Here is a 22,399-nt window from a genome sequence, read left to right on the forward strand (position 1 = left end):
ACATAAATGATTTTTTCCCAAAAACTATTTGATTTCGGCATCTAAGGCCTCCTACAACAACATCTGAATGGTCAAATAATTTTTTTTTAGGTTTTTCTTAATTTGGGTCTTACAGGGTTAAGGAGAATCAGCCACAAGAGCCAATAATTATTAAGAATTAAATGATTTAATGGTTGAGTTTACAGCAATAACTGCTGTAACAGACAACACCTAAGCAGACGGACAGAAATACACAAGCAAGTCACAAAAATGTCAAAATAAGAGATAAATAATCCCAGTTCCTACAAACAATGACGTCCTTTTGTTTTGTATAAAATACTGACAAACAAAAACCAGGAACTCTTTACTCTTTGGCTTTTGACCCAGTGTTTTTTACACTTTTATTGTATGACCTGTTTTTGTATTTTATATAGTATTTTGTATTGTTTTATGGTTTGTTCTTAGGTCTGTTGTATGTTTAATGTGTTTTTATGTGATTGGATTGGGAAAACGCAGTAAAAAAAAAAAAAAGAGAAAAGAATGTAATAAAAACCTTAGTCGAACTAAAAGCCTGTTTTAAAAAGAAGAATTCTTAAAAGTGACAACAGTGTCGAGGCAGGGACCGTGAAACGCTCTAAAAGTTAGGGTCAAGATTTTAAAATTGATTCTAAGATTCACTGTTAACCAGTGAAGTGAGGCTCAAACAGCCGTGATATCATCTTACAAAGCTTATCACCTTAAAGCTCACATAGAGTGGTCCTGTTGCACATATATGTTAGTTATGGAGGTCTACTTACATACATTCACTTGTTTTTATGCTCAAAAACCTCCTAGTTGCTGTAAACGAGCCGATAGAAATCTGTCTTTTCTGACGCTGTTCCTCAGCAGCGATATTTGAGACTCAACTCTCTCAACCCGGAAGACAGAGTGTCTTGTGATTGGCCAGTACTATTCAGCACACCAGCTCTCAGAAGCACAGCTCCCCCCTCTGGAACGGTGGATGCACTGCTACTCATTATCAAAACATTGTTTTAACAAGTGTTTAAAAATAGCTTCTTCACGACTCCCCGCCGCAGAAGACACTGTCGCTCGTGAAACACCTCCACAACGGACGTTATTCTTCTTCTTTGGTTCAATGTACGCAACCGGATGTGCCCGGACTAGTGCCCGGAGCAGGAGGATCTGCTGTTCAGGAGAACCGCTGTTTACGTAACCGGACCGGGTTTTTTCAGAGATCTCGCTGAAGCCCGAGATTACAATAAAACACAGCGTTCTCAGCAGTGGCTGAACTGTTTGTTTAGAACCTTCAGGGCTTCGTAAACAAGGTAATGACGCAGATACACACTAAAAAAACAGCGTTAATTGGAACTTCCGGTCTAGGTTCGCTTTAAAATATAGGGCTGGAAAATGGTGTTTTGCACCAAATTGAGGAGCTGTGTTAAAAACAGAGTATAGCATGTTTACAACCTAAGGAAATGAAGACAAAGTGAGGACCGGCCAAAATGTCCTCACTTTGTCGGTTAAAAACCCTCACACACACACGCACACACACACACACACAGGTCTCTATAATAACGCTGGAATTGCTTCTTTCTTGATGTGGAGTTTCACGCTTTTTTTTCCTCAACAATGGACGAACAAAAAAAAAATAGAAAGGTTCTTCCTGTTCATAAGAAAAAGAAGAAGAACAAGAACCTTGGTGTTTTCACCTCGCAGACACATGACACATTCATTTTTAAGGAAGTGATTTCAATGAAAACAAAGTGAGGACCGGCCAAAATGTCCTCACTCCGTAAAAATGTCCTCACTTTGTTGGTTAAAAACCCTCACTGGTCCTCAGTATGTTGCAAGTACAAAAACACACACACACACACACACACACACAAACACACACACAGGGAGTGTCACTAAGCACAGAGGTCACTCCATGTCAGAGTGGGCGTGGCTCCGCCTGCTATTTCCTGGTTCCCGCCCCCCTCACACCTGCAGTTTGACAATGGGAGGAGGAGGAGCCAACAGGTGGACAAGAGCCAGAGCCCACAGGCTCCGCCCACTTCTGCATCACATGTTGTTGAGATCAGAGATCAAACCTGTTCCAGTTATTGAGGAAGAGAAAGTCAGACGTTGTTGAAATGGCAGGAGTTCAGCTGCAGAGAGAAACTCTCTCTTGTTCCATCTGTTTGGATCTTCTGAAGGATCCAGTGACTCTGAACTGTGGACACAGCTTCTGTAAGAACTGTATTAAAGACCACTGGGACTCAGAGGACGTGAAGAGGATCTACAGCTGCCCTCAGTGTAGAGAGGCCTTCACACCGAGGCCTAAACTCTTAAAGAACGTCATGTTAGCAGAGTTAGTGGAGGAGCTGAAGAAGACTGGACTCCACGCTGCTCCTGCTCATCACTGCTATGCTGGAGCTGAAGATGTGGCCTGTGATGTCTGCACTGGCAGGAAACTGAAAGCTGAAAAGTCCTGTTTGGATTGTTTGGCCTCTTACTGTGAGGAACATCTCCAGCCTCATCGTCAATCATCTGCATTAAAGAGACACAAGCTGGTGGAGCCCTCCAAGAACCTCCAGGAGAACATCTGCCCTCTTCATGACGAGGTGAAGAAGATGTTCTGCCGCACTGATCATCAGTGTATCTGTTATCTCTGCTCTGTGGACCAACACAAAGACCACGACACAGTCTCAGCTGCAGCAGAGAGGAAGCAGAAGCAGAGAGAGCTGGATCTGAGTCAAGAAGAAGTCCAGCAGAGAGTCCAGGACATAGACAGAGACGTGAAGGTGCTTCAACAGCAGGAGGAGGCTCTCACTGTCTCTGCTGATAAAGCTGTGGACGACACAGACAAGATCTTCACTGAGCTGAGCTCTGAGGTGAAGCAGCAGATCAGATCCAAGCAGCAAACTGAAGTGAGTCGAGTCAGAGACGCTGAGAAGAAGCTTCAGCAGGAGAAGACTGAGCTGAAGAAGAGAGAAGCTGAACTGAAGCAGCTCTCACTCACACACGACCACAACCAGTTTCTCCTCAACTACGGCTCACTGTCAGCACTCAGTCCATCTACACACTCGTCCACCATCAACGTCCGTCCTCTGAGACACTTTGAGGACGTGACAGCAGCTGTGGTGAAGCTCAGAGGACAACTGAAGGACGTCCTGACCCAGACGTGGACAAACGTCTCACTGGCTGTGGCTGAAGAAGATGTTTTACTGACAGAACCAGAACCTGAACCTGAACCTGGACCTGAACCAGAACCTGAACCAGAACCTGAACCTGAACCAAAGACCAGAGCTGAGTTCCTCAGATATTCACAGGAAATCAAACTGGATCCAAACACAGTAAACAAACGTCTGTTTTTATCTGAGGGAAACAGAAAAGTGACATTGATGAATAAAGATCAGTCTTATCCTGATCACACAGACAGATTCACTGATTATCCTCAGGTCCTGAGTGAAGAGAGTCTGAGTGGACGTTGTTACTGTGAGGTGAAGAGGAGAGGAGGAGGAGTTAGTGTAGCAGTGACGTACAAGAACATCAGCAGATCAGGGAGTTTATATGAATGTGTTTTTGGATTAAATGACAAATCTTGGTCTTTACTTTGTGACCAAAACAGTTGTTATTTTCGTCACAACAACATCATCTGCACTAAAGTCTCAGATGTTGTCGTCTCCAGAGTGGGAGTTTACCTGGACCACAGAGCAGGTCTTCTGTCCTTCTACAGAGTCTCTGACACCATGACTCTGATCCACAGAGTCCACTCCACGTTTTCTCAGCCTCTCTATGCTGGAGTCTGTTTTTATCCTTCACCTGGATCCACAGCTGAGTTGTGTAAACTCAAATAGTCTGGAGTTCTTTCAGGATCAGTGAGTTAAACTCTGAGTTTAAATCTTTAACTTCTCTGCTCTCAGTGAAACGACGACGACAACAACAACAACAACAACAATAATCTGCTCTTTCCTCTGTTTTATCTTTAAATTCTTCTTCTTAAAACACTTTAAAGACTTAAAAACTGAACAAAGTGATGAAACACAAGTGAACTTTAGCTTCTAGAATCACACACACACACACACACGCACACACAATGACATGTTTTTCAATCAAACTTAAGGTGATTTTTAAAGTGTTTAAGAGCTATTTTAAGAGTTTAAAGCAAAGTTTTTGGAACATTTATGGTAAAAATGTACTGTTTAAATCACAGTAATGATTCTGTGTCTGTTGTAAATCAACTTCTGACGATATTTTCAAAATAAAATGTAATTCAAGGTGATTTCACTGTGTTTGAGAGTTATTTTAAGAGTTCAAAGCAACGTTTTTTTCTTTTCGCAATCAAAGCAAAAAAATACAAATTAAATAAATACAGTTAAGGTTTAAAATAATCACTTCTATGAGCCATTTTAAGACATTAAGGCAAACAATAATGGTTAAAAAAACTGACTCAAAACTGACAGATGTGAACTCACAAAACAGAAAAAGTCCCTTTTTAAGTAAGTCACAAAGTATATATATACATATAATATATATGTTTATATATACATACGGTAACGCTTTCTTTTACAGTCCCCTAATTACCTGGTATTTAGCTGGTAAATTCATGGTAACACTAAAGTGTTGCTAGGTAATTACCAAGGGTAATAAGATAAGTAAATACAGTGAAACCGTTGCCAAAATACTGGGTAATGCACGGTAATGTACTCGGTAAGTAAAGTAAAACTGTACTGTAAAAGAAAGCCAAGCTTGTTTCCATGTAATTACACACATTTTTAGGGTTAGGTTTGTTAGATTACCCCTTGGGTAAATAGCTAGTAATTAGGGGACTGTAGGTACCTGCTTATTACCAGTTTATAACCCAATAATACACTTACATTTACCATAGTTTTGCCATAGTTTAGCTGTACATACCTTCTTATTAACAGCAGTAATAACACGCTATAATTAACTATATAGTTACCAGGTAAATGCCCAGTATTTTGGCAACAGTTTCACTGTATTTACTTTCTTATTACCATTGGTAATTACCTAGTAACACTTTGGTGTTACCATGAATTTACCAGGTAAATACCTGGTAATTAGGGGACTGTAAAAGAAAGCGTTACCATACATACATATACAAATAGGAATAGGCTAAAGTCAAACCCTGTTCTAACTTTAAAATGAACTAAAAATGCTAATAAAGGCAACATAGGGTGGAATAAAAAGGAGCGAGATGAAGACTAGAGTAAAAAGATTTGAAGGTTTTAAGTCTTTGTAAAAAATATGATTGATATAAAGAAACATTCTCCACCCTCACCTCGTCATATAAGAGTCTACGGTTCAGCTGCTTTAACCCTGTAAGACCCACGGTTGTAAAATTACAACGTTAACTTTAGCCATCCCTAAAAACTATCTGTTATATTTTATCTGGTTTTTTACCACATGTACATAGTCATTGGGTCTTAATGTTCAGTCTAACAATGTTAGTGGATGTTACATTTGTTTATAAGTCCCACTTTATGGCCATGAACGCACACAACTTTTCAAGATTTCCTCCAAACAAAACCTCTTAGTTTCATTGGACTGGATTCATCAGATTAAAGTCAGTAAAATGTCTTTTATATTTTTTTGGGGTGTTATTATAATGTGTAGAGCATGTACATATTTAGTTATTGTGGAATAGATGCATCAAATTGAATTTAGAGCTTGTTACATATTTGTTGTAATTTTACAGAAACTGGGTCTTGGTGGTAGCAAAAATAACAGGCTTGTTTCAATGGACACAAACAGGTGATATTCACTCCATAACATCACTGTCTGAAACAGAGGATTTTCTTTATACATGAACAGTATACATTACATATATTATACCCTTGTGTTGTGTTCTGGTCAAATTTGACTGATTTAAAAGTTTTATGTCTAAAAAAATACATAGTTAATTTGATCAGACTGAGCTAAAATCCCATGTCTTTGTCCACAAAGAGGATATCAACAGGTAATTCAGTTCTGGGAAAGGTGTAAATGTTCCTGAATGTGTGGTGTGGATGTAAGTGGGGGTTTGCATGTTTTTCTTTTAGTATGATAAGTAGAGACCATAGGCTCAGACTATTACATTTACATTTAGGGCATTTAGCAGATGCTTAAGTCCAAAGTGTCTTACAATCAGCAGACAGTATTGTCTGCCTTGAAAACATTTCTACACAGAGAACTTGGTCCAACACCCTATCTATTCCTTCAGGTTATGTACTACTATATACAAAGCATATTTATACGTGTTAATTCATTGCTTTTTTTCCAGAATGCCACCAGCAAGAGCTGTGATACAGTGTGCAGGATGTGATTGATATCATCCAAACTGGAGAGAGTGAAGTTGAGATGGAACTCAATGACACTGATGAGAGTGATGAAGACTCAGATGAAGATGTCTGTCAACAAATGGACAAAGAAAACCAACCACCCATGGACTGTCCAGCTGATCATTACGTGGACATCGAGCCAAAAACACACAAACACATCATGCACAGTGACAGGTGTCACTGGCCTGAAGAAATATTTGATCAGTCACAATACAGATTTTTCTGGTCTGGATTTCATCTTCATGCAAAGAGAGTCCAGCAACACAGACAGTGACATCATGAAGACTCTGAATGCTCAGAAGAGACCATTCAAGAGATGTGCACACCTGTTATTGGACGTACACAAGGACATGAAGACAGAGAGAGGATGCTGCAGTAAAGGATTCACCAACACACAATGCAGCAAGTGTGATGTTCGCCTTTGCTTTTCAACTGTTTTTAAGACTTTCATGAACAATGAAAGTTTGTCGTGAAAAGAAAAAAGGAATGAGAAAGTTGAGAGAAAAAAATTTGATTTTATCCTGTTTATGTATTTATTTAGTTATTTTTAATAAATGCTTTCATAAAAATATGACTAATGTGTGATTATTTTTAAATGTTATATACATTTATGGAGCTAAGTAAGCAATCAAACCTGCAAATTAACCCTTAGTTGTTGTGAATTGTTCAGACAAAGTGAGTAAAAACACAGAAATTCTGCTACCACCAAAGCCCAACGTTGTAAAATTACAACGTTTCTCTAAAAACGTACATAAATGATTTTTTCCCAAAAACTATTTGATTTCGGCATCTAAGGCCTCCTACAACAACATCTGAATGGTCAAATAATTTTTTTTTAGGTTTTTCTTAATTTGGGTCTTACAGGGTTAAGGAGAATCAGCCACAAGAGCCAATAATTATTAAGAATTAAATGATTTAATGGTTGAGTTTACAGCAATAACTGCTGTAACAGACAACACCTAAGCAGACGGACAGAAATACACAAGCAAGTCACAAAAATGTCAAAATAAGAGATAAATAATCCCAGTTCCTACAAACAATGACGTCCTTTTGTTTTGTATAAAATACTGACAAACAAAAACCAGGAACTCTTTACTCTTTGGCTTTTGACCCAGTGTTTTTTACACTTTTATTGTATGACCTGTTTTTGTATTTTATATAGTATTTTGTATTGTTTTATGGTTTGTTCTTAGGTCTGTTGTATGTTTAATGTGTTTTTATGTGATTGGATTGGGAAAACGCAGTAAAAAAAAAAAAAAGAGAAAAGAATGTAATAAAAACCTTAGTCGAACTAAAAGCCTGTTTTAAAAAGAAGAATTCTTAAAAGTGACAACAGTGTCGAGGCAGGGACCGTGAAACGCTCTAAAAGTTAGGGTCAAGATTTTAAAATTGATTCTAAGATTCACTGTAAACCAGTGAAGTGAGGCTCAAACAGCCGTGATATCATCTTACAAAGCTTATCACCTTAAAGCTCACATAGAGTGGTCCTGTTGCACATATATGTTAGTTATGGAGGTCTACTTACATACATTCACTTGTTTTTATGCTCAAAAACCTCCTAGTTGCTGTAAACGAGCCGATAGAAATCTGTCTTTTCTGACGCTGTTCCTCAGCAGCGATATTTGAGACTCAACTCTCTCAACCCGGAAGACAGAGTGTCTTGTGATTGGCCAGTACTATTCAGCACACCAGCTCTCAGAAGCACAGCTCCCCCCTCTGGAACGGTGGATGCACTGCTACTCATTATCAAAACAAATTGTTTTAACAAGTGTTTAAAAATAGCTTCTTCACGACTCCCCGCCGCAGAAGACACTGTCGCTCGTGAAACACCTCCACAACGGACGTTATTCTTCTTCTGCGGTTCAATGTACGCAACCGGATGTGCCCGGACTAGTGCCCGGAGCAGGAGGATCTGCTGTTCAGGAGAACCGCTGTTTACGTAACCGGACCGGGTTTATTCAGAGATCTCGCTGAAGCCCGAGATAACAATAAAACACAGCGTTCTCAGCAGTGGCTGAACTGTTTGTTTAGAACCTTCAGGGCTTCATAAACAAGGTAATGACGCAGATACACACTAAAAAAACAGCCTTAATTGGAACTTCCGGTCTAGGTCCACTTTAAAATTTAGGGCTGGAAAATGGTGTTTTGCACCAAATTGAGGAGCTGTGTTAAAAACAGAGTATAGCATGTTTACAACCTAAGGAAATGAAGACAAAGTGAGGACCACACACACACACACACACACACATTCTTGTACTTGCTGCATACTGAGGACCGGGTTGCTGACAAAGTGAGGACCACCATTTCCACTTTATAAATCAACACAATTACAAATATCTACTTCGTGAATGACATCTATAAAGAACTACTGGGTGCAGTACCATAAACTATATGCAGGTGGAGCCCCAGAGAAAAAAGGGCTGGAAAACTTTTTCGATTTATTTATTTATTTGTAATTTTTGGTCAAAATTTTTACAAAAAACGTCATACTATACTATATCAACCAAAATTTAAAAATAACATTTGACCAAAAATTTTTGGTCCAAAATTTGACAAAAACGTCGTACTATATAATATTATTTTTTTATTTTTTTTTTACAAATTGAGTATAGCATGTTATAGCAACGTCAGGAAGTGATTTCAATGAAAACAAAGTGAGGACCGGCAAAAATGTCCTCACTTTGTTGGTTAAAAACCCTCACTGGTCCTCAGTATGTTGCAATTACAAAAACAAACACACACACACACACACACACACACACACACACACACACACACACACACACACACACACACACACACACACACACACAGGGAGTGTCACTAAGTACAGAGTTCACTCCATGTCAGAGTGGGCGTGGCTCCGCCTGCTATTTCCTGGTTCCCTACCCCTCACACCTGCAGTTTGACAATGGGAGGAGGAGGAGCCAACAGGTGGACAAGAGCCAGAGCCCACAGGCTCCGCCCACTTCTGCATCACATGTTGTTGAGATCAGAGATCAAACCTGTTCCATTTATGAGGAAGAGAAAGTCAGACGTTGGTGAAATGGCAGGAGTTCAGCTGCAGAGAGAAACTCTCTCTTGTTCCATCTGTTTGGATCTTCTGAAGGATCCAGTGACTCTGAACTGTGGACACAGCTTCTGTAAGAACTGTATTAAAGACCACTGGGACTCAGAGGACGTGAAGAGGATCTACAGCTGCCCTCAGTGTAGAGAGGCCTTCACACCGAGGCCTGAACTGTTAAAGAACGTCATGTTAGCAGAGTTAGTGGAGGAGCTGAAGAAGACTGGACTCCACGCTGCTCCTGCTCATCACTGCTATGCTGGAGCTGAAGATGTGGCCTGTGATGTCTGCACTGGCAGGAAACTGAAAGCTGAAAAGTCCTGTTGGGATTGTTTGGCCTCTTACTGTGAGGAACATCTCCAGCATCATCATCAATCACCTCCATTAAAGAGACACAAGCTGGTGGAGCCCTCCAAGAACCTCCAGGAGAACATCTGCCCTCTTCACAATAAGGTGATGGACTTGTTCTGCCGCACTGATCATCAGTGTATCTGTTATCTCTGCTCTGTGGACCAACACAAAGACCACGACACAGTCTCAGCTGCAGCAGAGAGGAAGCAGAAGCAGAGAGAGCTGGATCTGAGTCAAGAAGAAGTCCAGCAGAGAGTCCAGGACATAGACAGAGACGTGAAGGTGCTTCAACAGCAGGAGGAGGCTCTCACTGTCTCTGCTGATAAAGCTGTGGACGACACAGACAAGATCTTCACTGAGCTGAGCTCTGAGGTGAAGCAGCAGATCAGATCCAAGCAGCAAACTGAAGTGAGTCGAGTCAGAGACGCTGAGAAGAAGCTTCAGCAGGAGAAGACTGAGCTGAAGAAGAGAGAAGCTGAACTGAAGCAGCTCTCACTCACACACGACCACAACCAGTTTCTCCTCAACTACGGCTCACTGTCAGCACTCAGTCCATCTACACACTCGTCCACCATCAACGTCCGTCCTCTGAGACACTTTGAGGACGTGACAGCAGCTGTGGTGAAGCTCAGAGGACAACTGAAGGACGTCCTGACCCAGACGTGGACAAACATCTCACTGGCTGTGGCTGAAGCAGATGTTTTACTGACAGAACCAGGAGCTGAACCTGAACCTGAACCAAAGACCAGAGCTGAGTTCCTCAGATATTCACAGGAAATCAAACTGGATCCAAACACAGTAAACAAAAGTCTGTTTTTATCTGAGGGAAACAGAAAAGTGACATTGATGAATAAAGATCAGTCTTATCCTGATCACACAGACAGATTCACTTATTATCTTCAGGTCCTGAGTAAAGAGAGTCTGAGTGGACGTTGTTACTGTGAGGTGAAGTGGAGAGGAAGAGAAGTTAGTGTAGCAGTGACGTACAAGAACATCAGAAGATCAGGGAGATCAGATGAATGTGTTTTTGGATTAAATGACAAATCTTGGTCTTTATATTGTGACCAAAACAGTTGTTATTTTCATCACAACAACATCTGCACTAAAGTCTCAGATGTTGTCGTCTCCAGAGTGGGAGTTTACCTGGACCACAGAGCAGGTCTTCTGTCCTTCTACAGAGTCTCTGACACCATGACTCTGATCCACAGAGTCCACTCCACGTTTTCTCAGCCTCTCTATGCTGGAGTCTGTTTTTATCCTTCACCTGGATCCACAGCTGAGTTGTGTAAACTCAAATAGTCTGGAGTTCTTTCAGGATCAGTGAGTTAAACTCTGAGTTTAAATCTTTAACTTCTCTGCTCTCAGTGAAACGACGACGACGACAACAACAACAACAACAACAACAACAATAATCTGCTCTTTCCTCTGTTTTATCTTTAAATTCCTCAAATCTCTTAAAACACTTTAAAGACTTTAAAACTGAACAAAGTGATGAAACACAAGTGAACTTTAGCTTCTAGAATCACACACACACACACACACACACACACACACACACACACACACACACACACACACACACACACACACACACACACACACACACACACACACACACACACACACACGCACACACACACACAATGACATGTTTTTCAATCAAACTTAAGGTGATTTTTAAAGTGTTTAAGAGCTATTTTAAGAGTTTAAAGCAAAGTTTTTGGAACATTTATGGTAAAAATGTACTGTTTAAATCACAGTAATGATTCTGTGTCTGTTGTAAATCAAATTCTGACGATATTTTCAAAATAAAATGTAATTCAAGGTGATTTCACTGTGTTTGAGAGTTATTTTAAGAGTTCAAAGCAACGTTTTTTTCTTTTCGCAATCAAAGCAAAAAAACACAAATTAAATAAATACAGTTAAGGTTTAAAATAATCACTTCTATGAGCCATTTTAAGACATTAAGACAAACAATAATGGTAAAAAAAAAACTGACAGATGTGAACCCACAAAACAGAAAAAGTCCCTTTTTAAGTAAGTCACAAAGTATATATATACATATAATATATATGTTTATATATACATACATATACAAATAGGAATAGGCTAAAGTCAAACCCTGTTCTAACTTTAAAATGAACTAAAAATGCTAATAAAGGCAACATAGGGTGGAATAAAAAGGAGCGAGATGAAGACTAGAGTAAAAAGATTTGAAGGTTTTAAGTCTTTGTAAAAATATGATTGATATAAAGAAACATTCTCCACCCTCACCTCGTCATATAAGAGTCTACGGTTCAGCTGCTTTAAGGAGAATCAGCCACAAGAGCCAATAATTATTAAGAATTAAATGATTTAATGGTTGAGTTTACAGCAATAACTGCTGTAACAGACAACACCTAAGCAGACGGACAGAAATACACAAGCAAGTCACAAAAATGTCAAAATAAGAGATAAATAATCCCAGTTCCTACAAACAATGACGTCCTTTTGTTTTGTATAAAATACTGACAAACAAAAACCAGGAACTCTTTACTCTTTGGCTTTTGACCCAGTGTTTTTTACACTTTTATTGTATGACCTGTTTTTGTATTTTATATAGTATTTTGTATTGTTTTATGGTTTGTTCTTAGGTCTGTTGTATGTTTAATGTGTTTTTATGTGATTGGATTGGGAAAACGCAGTAAAAAAAAGAAAAGAAAAGAATGTAATAAACACCTTAGTCGAACTAAAAGCCTGTTTTAAAAAGAAGAATTCTTAAAAGTGACAACAGTGTCGAGGCAGGGACCGTGAAACGCTCTAAAAGTTAGGGTCAAGATTTTAAAATTGATTCTAAGATTCACTGTTAACCAGTGAAGTGAGGCTCAAACAGCCGTGATATCATCTTACAAAGCTTATCACCTTAAAGCTCACATAGAGTGGTCCTGTTGCACATATATGTTAGTTATGGAGGTCTACTTACATACATTCACTTGTTTTTATGCTCAAAAACCTCCTAGTTGCTGTAAACGAGCCGATAGAAATCGGTCTTTTCTGACGCTGTTCCTCAGCAGCAATATTTGAGACTCAACTCTCTCAACCCGGAAGACAGAGTGTCTTGTGATTGGCCAGTACTATTCAGCACACCAGCTCTCAGAAGCACAGCTCCCCCCTCTGGAACGGTGGATGCACTGCTACTCATTATCAAAACAAATTGTTTTAACAAGTGTTTAAAAATAGCTTCTTCACGACTCCCCGCTGCAGAAGACACTGTCGCTCGTGAAACACCTCCACAACGGACGTTATTCTTCTTCTGCGGTTCAATGTACGCAACCGGATGTGCCCGGACTAGTGCCCGGAGCAGGAGGATCTGCTGTTCAGGAGAACCGCTGTTTACGTAACCGGACCGGGTTTTTTCAGAGATCTCTCTGAAGCCCGAGATTACAATGAAACACAGCGTTCTCAGCAGTGGCTGAACTGTTTGTTTAGAACCTTCAGGGCTTCGTAAACAAGGTAATGACGCAGATACACACTAAAAAACAGCCTTAATTGGAACTTCCGGTCTAGGTCCACTTTAAAATATAGGGCTGGAAAATGGTGTTTTGCACCAAATTGAGGAGCTGTGTTAAAAACAGAGTATAGCATGTTTACAACCTAAGGAAATGAAGACAAAGTGAGGACCGGCCAAAATGTCCTCACTTTGTCGGTTAAAAACCCTCACACACACACGCACACACACACACACACACAGGTCTCTATAATAACGCTGGAATTGCTTCTTTCTTGATGTGGAGTTTCACGTTTTTTTTTCCTCAACAATGGACGAACAAAAAAAAAATAGAAAGGTTCTTCCTGTTCATAAGAAAAAGAAGAAGAACAAGAACCTTGGTGTTTTCATCTCGCAGACACATGACACATTCATTTTTAAGGAAGTGATTTCAATGAAAACAAAGTGAGGACCGGCCAAAATGTCCTCACTCCGTAAAAATGTCCTCACTTTGTTGGTTAAAAACCCTCACTGGTCCTCAGTATGTTGCAAGTACAAAAACACACACACACACACACACACACACACACACACACACACACACACACACACACACACACACACACACAGGGAGTGTCACTAAGTACAGAGTTCACTCCATGTCAGAGTGGGCGTGGCTCCGCCTGCTATTTCCTGGTTCCCGCCCCCTCACTCCTGCTGTTTGACAATGGGAGGAGGAGGAGCCAACAGTTGGGGAAGAGGCAGAGCCCACAGGCTCCGCCCACTGCTGCGTCACATGTTGTTGGTTTCACTTCTGAGGAAGAGAAAGTCAGACGTTGGTGAAATGGCAGGAGTTCAGCTGCAGAGAGAAACTCTCTCTTGTTCCATCTGTTTGGATCTTCTGAAGGATCCAGTGACTCTGAACTGTGGACACAGCTTCTGTAAGAACTGTATTAAAGACCACTGGGACTCAGAGGACGTGAAGAGGATCTACAGCTGCCCTCAGTGTAGAGAGGCCTTCACACCGAGGCCTGAACTGTTAAAGAACGTCATGTTAGCAGAGTTAGTGGAGGAGCTGAAGAAGACTGGACTCCACGCTGCTCCTGCTCATCACTGCTATGCTGGAGCTGAAGATGTGGCCTGTGATGTCTGCACTGGCAGGAAACTGAAAGCTGAAAAGTCCTGTTGGGATTGTTTGGCCTCTTTCTGTGAGGAACATCTCCAGCCTCATCATCAATCATCTGCATTAAAGAGACACAAGCTGGTGGAGCCCTCTAAGAACCTCCAGGAGAACATCTGCCCTCTTCATGACGAGGTGAAGAAGATGTTCTGCCGCACTGATCATCAGTGTATCTGTTATCTCTGCTCTGTGGACCAACACAAAGACCACGACACAGTCTCAGCTGCAGCAGAGAGGAAGCAGAAGCAGAGAGAGCTGGATCTGAGTCAAGAAGAAGTCCAGCAGAGAGTCCAGGACATAGACAGAGACGTGAAGGTGCTTCAACAGCAGGAGGAGGCTCTCACTGTCTCTGCTGATAAAGCTGTGGACGACACAGACAAGATCTTCACTGAGCTGAGCTCTGAGGTGAAGCAGCAGATCAGATCCAAGCAGCAAACTGAAGTGAGTCGAGTCAGAGACGCTGAGAAGAAGCTTCAGCAGGAGAAGACTGAGCTGAAGAAGAGAGAAGCTGAACTGAAGCAGCTCTCACTCACACACGACCACAACCAGTTTCTCCTCAACTACGGCTCACTGTCAGCACTCAGTCCATCTACACACTCGTCCACCATCAACGTCCGTCCTCTGAGACACTTTGAGGACGTGACAGCAGCTGTGGTGAATCTCAGAGGACAACTGAAGGACGTCCTGACCCAGACGTGGACAAACATCTCACTGGCTGTGGCTGAAGAAGATGTTTTACTGACAGAACCAGAACCAGAACCTGAACCAAAGACCAGAGCTGAGTTCCTCAGATATTCACAGGAAATCAAACTGGATCCAAACACAGTAAACAAACGTCTGTTTTTATCTGAGGGAAACAGAAAAGTGACATTGATGAATAAAGATCAGTCTTATCCTGATCACACAGACAGATTCACTGATTATCTTCAGGTCCTGAGTAAAGAGAGTCTGAGTGGACGTTGTTACTGTGAGGTGGAGTGGAGAGGAGGAGGAGTTTGTGTAGCAGTGACGTACAAGAACATCAGCAGATCAGGTTCAGATGAATGTGTTTTTGGATTAAATGACAAATCTTGGGCTTTATTTTGTGACCAAAACGGTTGTTATTTTAGTCACAACAACATCATCTGCACTAAAGTCTCAGATGTTGTCGTCTCCAGAGTGGGAGTTTACCTGGACCACAGAGCAGGTCTTCTGTCCTTCTACAGAGTCTCTGACACCATGACTCTGATCCACAGAGTCCACACCACGTTTTCTCAGCCTCTCTATGCTGGAGTCTGGTTTTGGGATTCTTCTTCACCTGGATCCACAGCTGAGTTGTGTAAACTCAAATAGTCTGGAGTTCTTTCAGGATCAGTGAGTTAAACTCTGAGTTTAAATCTTTAACTTCTCTGCTCTCAGTGAAACGACGACAACAACAACAACAACAACAACAATCTGCTCTTTCCTCTGTTTTATCTTTAAATTCTTCTTCTTAAAACACTTTAAAGACTTTAAAACTGAACAAAGTGATGAAACACAAGTGAACTTTAGCTTCTAGAATCACACACACACACACACACACACACACACACACACACAATGACATGTTTTTCAATCAAACTTAAGGTGATTTTTAAAGTGTTTAAGAGCTATTTTAAGAGTTTATAGCAAAGTTGTTGGAACATTTATGGTAAAAATGTACTGTTTAAATCACAGTAATGATTCTGTGTCTGTTGTAAATCAACTTCTGACGATATTTTCAAAATAAAATGTAATTCAAGGTGATTTCACTGTGTTTGAGAGTTATTTTAAGAGTTCAAAGCAACGTTTTTTTCTTTTCGCAATTAAAGCAAAAAAATCAAAATAAAATAAATACAGTTAAGGTTTAAAATAATCACTCTATGAGCCATTTTAAGACATTAAGGCAAACAATAATGGTAAAAAAACTGACTCAAAACTGACAGATGTGAACTCACAAAACAGAAAAAGTCCCTTTTTAAGTAAGTCACAAAGTATATATATACATATAATATATATGTTTATATATACATACATATACAAATAGGAATAGGCTAAAGGTCACATAGAGTGGTCCTGTTGCACATATATGTTAGTTATGGAGGTCTACTTACATACATTCATTTGTTTTTATGCTCAAAAACCTCCTAGTTGCTGTAAACGAGCCGATAGAAATCTGTCTTTTCTGACGCTGTTCCTGAGTCGCGATATTTGAGACTCAACTCTCTCAACCCGGAAGACAGAGTGTCTTGTGATTGGCCAGTACTATTCAGCACACCAGCTCTCAGAAGCACAGCTCCCCCCTCTGGAACGGTGGATGCACTGCTACTCATTATCAAATCAAATTGTTTTAACAAGTGTTTAAAAATAGCTTCTTCACGACTCCCCGCCGCAGAAGACACTGTCGCTCGTGAAACACCTCCACAACGGACGTTATTCTTCTTCTGCGGTTCAATGTACGCAACCGGATGTGCCCGGACTAGTGCCCGGAGCAGGAGGATCTGCTGTTCAGGAGAACCGCTGTTTACGTAACCGGACCGGGTTTTTTTCAGAGATCTCGCTGAAGCCCGAGATTACAATAAAACACAGCGTTCTCAGCAGTGACTGAACTGTTTGTTTAGAACCTTCAGGGCTTCTTAAACAAGGTAATGACGCAGATACACACTAAAAAAACAGCGTTAATTGGAACTTCCGGTCTAGGTCCACTTTAAAATATAGGGCTGGAAAATGGTGTTTTGCACCAAATTGAGGAGCTGTGTTAAAAACAGAGTATAGCATGTTTACAACCTAAGGAAATGAAGACAAAGTGAGGACCACACACACACACACACACACATACACACACACACACACACACACACACACATTCTTGTACTTGCTGCATACTGAGGACCGGGTTGCTGACAAAGTGAGGACCACCATTTCCACTTTATAAATCAACACAATTACAAATATCTACTTCGTGAATGACATCTATAAAGAACTACTGGGTGCAGTACCATAAACTATATGCAGGTGGAGCCCCAGAGAAAAAAGGGCTGGAAAACTTTTTCGATTTATTTATTTTTTTGTAATTTTTGGTCAAAATGTTTACAAAAAACATCATACTATACTATATCAACCAAAATTTAAAAATAACATTTGACCAAAAATTTTTGGTCCAAAATTTGACAAAAACGTCGTACTATACTATGTCGTCCAAAATTTGAAAAACAAAATTGACCCAACATTTTTGGTAATAAATTGGAAAAAAAAACGTCACACTGTCGTCAAAAGTTTGAAAAAAAATTGACCCAAAATTTGACAAAAACGTCATACAATATTATGTCGTCCAAATTTTTTTTTTTTTTTTTTTTTTTACAAATTGAGTATAGCATGTTATAGCAACCTCAGGAAGTGATTTCAATGAAAACAAAGTGAGGACTGGCCAAAATGTCCTCACTTCGTAAAAATGTCCTCACTTTGTTGGTTAAAAACCCTCACTGGTCCTCAGTATGTTGCAAGTACAAAAACACACACACACACACACACACACACACACACACACACACACACACACACACACACACACACACACACAGGGAGTGTCACTAAGTACAGAGTTCACTCCATGTCAGAGTAGGCGTGGCTCCGCCTGCTATTTCCTGGTTCCCGCCCCCCTCACACCTGCAGTTTGACAATGGGAGGAGGAGGAGCCAACAGGTGGACAAGAGCCAGAGCCCACAGGCTCCGCCCACTTCTGCATCACATGTTGTTGAGATCAGAGATCAAACCTGTTCCATTTATTGAGGAAGAGAAAGTCAGACGTTGGTGAAATGGCAGGAGTTCAGCTGCAGAGAGAAACTATCTCTTGTTCCATCTGTTTGGATCTTCTGAAGGATCCTGTGACTCTGAACTGTGGACACAGCTTCTGTAAGAACTGTATTAAAGACCACTGGGACTCAGAGGACGTGAAGAGGATCTACAGCTGCCCTCAGTGTAGAGAGGCCTTCACACCGAGGCCTAAACTGTTAAAGAACGTCATGTTAGCAGAGTTAGTGGAGGAGCTGAAGAAGACTGGACTCCACGCTGCTCCTGCTCATCACTGCTATGCTGGAGCTGAAGATGTGGCCTGTGATGTCTGCACTGGCAGGAAACTGAAAGCTGAAAAGTCCTGTTTGGATTGTTTGGCCTCTTACTGTGAGGAACATCTCCAGCCTCATCGTCAATCATCTGCATTAAAGAGACACAAGCTGGTGGAGCCCTCCAAGAACCTCCAGGAGAACATCTGCCCTCTTCATGACGAGGTGAAGAAGATGTTCTGCCGCACTGATCATCAGTGTATCTGTTATCTCTGCTCTGTGGACCAACACAAAGACCACGACACAGTCTCAGCTGCAGCAGAGAGGAAGCAGAAGCAGAGAGAGCTGGATCTGAGTCAAGAAGAAGTCCAGCAGAGAGTCCAGGACATAGACAGAGACGTGAAGGTGCTTCAACAGCAGGAGGAGGCTCTCACTGTCTCTGCTGATAAAGCTGTGGACGACACAGACAAGATCTTCACTGAGCTGAGCTCTGAGGTGAAGCAGCAGATCAGATCCAAGCAGCAAACTGAAGTGAGTCGAGTCAGAGACGCTGAGAAGAAGCTTCAGCAGGAGAAGACTGAGCTGAAGAAGAGAGAAGCTGAACTGAAGCAGCTCTCACTCACACACGACCACAACCAGTTTCTCCTCAACTACGGCTCACTGTCAGCACTCAGTCCATCTACACACTCGTCCACCATCAACGTCCGTCCTCTGAGACACTTTGAGGACGTGACAGCAGCTGTGGTGAATCTCAGAGGACAACTGAAGGACGTCCTGACCCAGACGTGGACAAACGTCTCACTGGCTGTGGCTGAAGAAGATGTTTTACTGACAGAACCAGAACCAGAACCTGGACCTGAACCAAAGACCAGAGCTGAGTTCCTCAGATATTCACAGGAAATCAAACTGGATCCAAACACAGTAAACAAACGTCTGTTTTTATCTGAGGGAAACAGAAAAGTGACAGTGATGAATAAAGATCAGTCTTATCCTGATCACACAGACAGATTCACTGATTATCTTCAGGTCCTGAGTAAAGAGAGTCTGAGTGGACGTTGTTACTGGGAGGTGAAGTGGAGAGGAGGAGGAGTTAGTGTAGCAGTGACGTACAAGAACATCAGAAGATCAGGGAGTTTAGAAGAATGTGTTTTTGGATTAAATGACAAATCTTGGTCTTTATTTTGTTACCAAAACAGTTGTTATTTTCGTCACAACATCATCTGCACTAAAGTCTCAGATGTTGTCGTCTCCAGAGTGGGAGTTTACCTGGACCACAGAGCAGGTCTTCTGTCCTTCTACAGAGTCTCTGACACCATGACTCTGATCCACAGAGTCCACACCACGTTTTCTCAGCCTCTCTATGCTGGAGTCGGGCTTTATTCTTCTTCACCTGGATCCACAGCTGAGTTGTGTAAACTCAAATAGTCTGGAGTTCTTTCAGGATCAGTGAGTTAAACTCTGAGTTTAAATCTTTAACTTCTCTGCTCTCAGTGAAACGACGACAATAACAACAACAACAATAATCTGCTCTTTCCTCTGTTTTATCTTTAAATTCCTCAAATCTCTAAAACACTTTAAAGACGTTAATGACATGTTTTTCAATCAAACTTAAGGTGATTTTTAAAGTGTTTAAGAGCTATTTTAAGAGTTTATAGCAAAGTTGTTGGAACATTTATGGTAAAAATGTACTGTTTAAATCACAGTAATGATTCTGTGTCTGTTGTAAATCAACTTCTGACGATATTTTCAAAATAAAATGTAATTCAAGGTGATTTCACTGTGTTTGAGAGTTATTTTAAGAGTTCAAAGCAACGTTTTTTTCTTTTCGCAATTAAAGCAAAAAAATCAAAATAAAATAAATACAGTTAAGGTTTAAAATAATCACTCTATGAGCCATTTTAAGACATTAAGGCAAACAATGATGGTAAAACCAATAAACATTACAGAACTATTCAAAAATCAATCATTCACGTGCTCGACATGTCCGGGTAACACAAACAATGTGTTGTTGAGGGATGAGATGCAACTGTTACACAGAATAAATGTAACCAAATATAATGTAAAATAAAGGTAACTACCCTAGGGTTAGGGTTACTCGCTAAATAACTTTCTGTATTTATTACTTATTCAATTTCACTCGTTGCATGATGCCTATACAGTGATACGCTGCCATCTAGTGGCGGGATGCCGTCACTTTGCGGGTAATGCAATCGCCATGCATTGTGGGAAATGTAGTTATATGGTCAACCCGCGCCTCAAAGCAGCACAGACCTATTTTAACACAGATTTTTAAGACTAATTAATCACTCGCGGGGCCACATAAAACGACGTGGCGGTCCACATCTGGGCCCCGAGCCTCGAGTTTGACACACGTCTGCGTTAGAGTCAGTAAATAAATAAGTTACTTACACAGAGAGAGATGAGACGAGGAGTAAAAACCACAACCGTCCAACAGAGAACAAACAGGAAAGACTGAGTGAAGATACTCAACCAGACACAGGTGACACTGATTAAAGGGGGCGGGGCAGCGACGATCAAAAACAGGAAGTGTCAAAATAAAACAGGAACTCCACGAACAAGACAAACAAAGACAAAAAAATGAAACTCAGACCAAATGAGGAAAATGAATCAAAGTCTAAAATGAAGTCGGACGATGAATAAAGTTCATCAAATAAACAGAGAAGTTCACTTTCACTCTGACGTAAAAACCACAAACATCAACATCTTCTCATCATCGTGACCAAAGTCTGTGAATCATTCAAAGAATTAGAATCATATAGTTCACGTGCAGATTCTCCACTTTTACCTTCAGAGATTTTTTAGATTATAAAACACAAATCACATCAGTGTGAACTCTCCTCTCTAAACCGTCTTCCTTCATAAAATAATAAAAATGTAAATAAACTTATTGGTTTTAAGTTTCCAGGTTATTTTTATCTCGTCTATTGATCGTTTTGTTTCTTGTTTTTTTTTGTTCTGTGAAGTTGTTTTTGAAATTATTTATTGATTATAATCCAGGTTTTATGTTTTAGGAATTCAGAATGTTGTTGTTTTTTAATTGAATTTTAATACAATATTGCAGCAAATTTCCCTCTGGGACAATAAAGTTTGTTTTGAATCTAGAATCTCTGTACAAACGTTTTTAACAATTTTACTGACATTCATCAACAAATACATTTTATACCACTGACCAGAATATTCTGTCTGGTCTAGAGGATTATAGTCTGGTCTAGAAGATTATAGTTTGGCATAGAGGATTATAATCTGGTCTAGAGGATTATATTCTGGTCTAGAAGATTATAGTTTGGCATAGAGGATTATAATCTGGTCTAGAGGATTATAGTCTGGTCTAGAAGATTATAGTTTGGCATAGAGGATTATAATCTGGTCTAGAGGATTATGGTCTGGTCTAGAGGATTATAGTCTGGCTTAGAGGACTATGGTCTGGTCTAGAGGATTATATTCTGGTCTAGAAGATTATAGTTTGGCATAGAAGATTATAATCTGGTCTAGAGGATTATAATCTGGTCTAGAAGATTATAGTTTGGCATAGAGGATTATAATCTGGCCTAGAGGATTATATTCTGGTCTAGAAGATTATAGTTTGGCATAGAGGATTATAATCTGGTCTAGAGGATTATAATCTGGTCTAGAGGATTATAGTCTGGCCTAGCGGATTATATTCTGGTCTAGAAGATTATAGTTTGGCATAGAGGATTATAATCTGGTCTAGAGGATTATAATCTGGTCTAGAGGGTTATAGTTTGGCATAGAAGATTATAGTCTGGTCTAGAGGATTATAGTCTGGTGTAGAGGATTATAGTCTGGCCTAGAGGATTATGGTCTGGTCTAGAGGATTATAGTCCTGTCTAGAGAGGTATAGTCTGGTCTAGAGGATTATAGTCTGGCCTAGAGGATTATAGTCTGGTCTAGGGGATATAGTCTGGTCTAGAGGATTATAGTCTTGTCTAGAGGATT

The 22,399-nt window shown here is 40.4% G+C and overlaps 3 protein-coding genes across 3 annotated transcripts in view; 2 read left to right on the forward strand and 1 right to left on the reverse strand.

The window, feature by feature from the left end:
- The window catches only part of kcnk9 (potassium channel, subfamily K, member 9), a gene marked incomplete at both ends in the record, with an annotated part of 80,718 nt that overhangs the window by 36,206 nt on the left and 22,113 nt on the right, over positions 1 to 22,399 (reverse strand). The window lies entirely within an intron of this gene.
- LOC310936115 (E3 ubiquitin/ISG15 ligase TRIM25-like) lies at positions 2,112 to 11,016 on the forward strand (the record flags this gene model as incomplete). The annotated part of the gene is made up of 2 exons (XM_083900154.1): positions 2,112 to 3,200; positions 9,328 to 11,016. The coding sequence occupies 2 exons, from the start codon at positions 2,112 to 2,114 to the stop codon at positions 11,014 to 11,016; spliced, it is 2,778 nt and encodes a 925-aa protein (XP_083756280.1).
- Positions 14,028 to 19,846, forward strand: LOC310936116 (uncharacterized protein; the record flags this gene model as incomplete). The annotated part of the gene is made up of 2 exons (XM_083900155.1): positions 14,028 to 15,681; positions 18,120 to 19,846. 2 exons carry the CDS (start codon positions 14,028 to 14,030, stop codon positions 19,844 to 19,846), a joined length of 3,381 nt encoding a protein of 1,126 aa, XP_083756281.1.

The sequence above is a fragment of the Microchirus variegatus genome, assembly GCF_963457635.1.
Source record: "Microchirus variegatus genome assembly, chromosome: 13".
In the NCBI taxonomy this organism is placed as follows: domain Eukaryota; kingdom Metazoa; phylum Chordata; class Actinopteri; order Pleuronectiformes; family Soleidae; genus Microchirus; species Microchirus variegatus.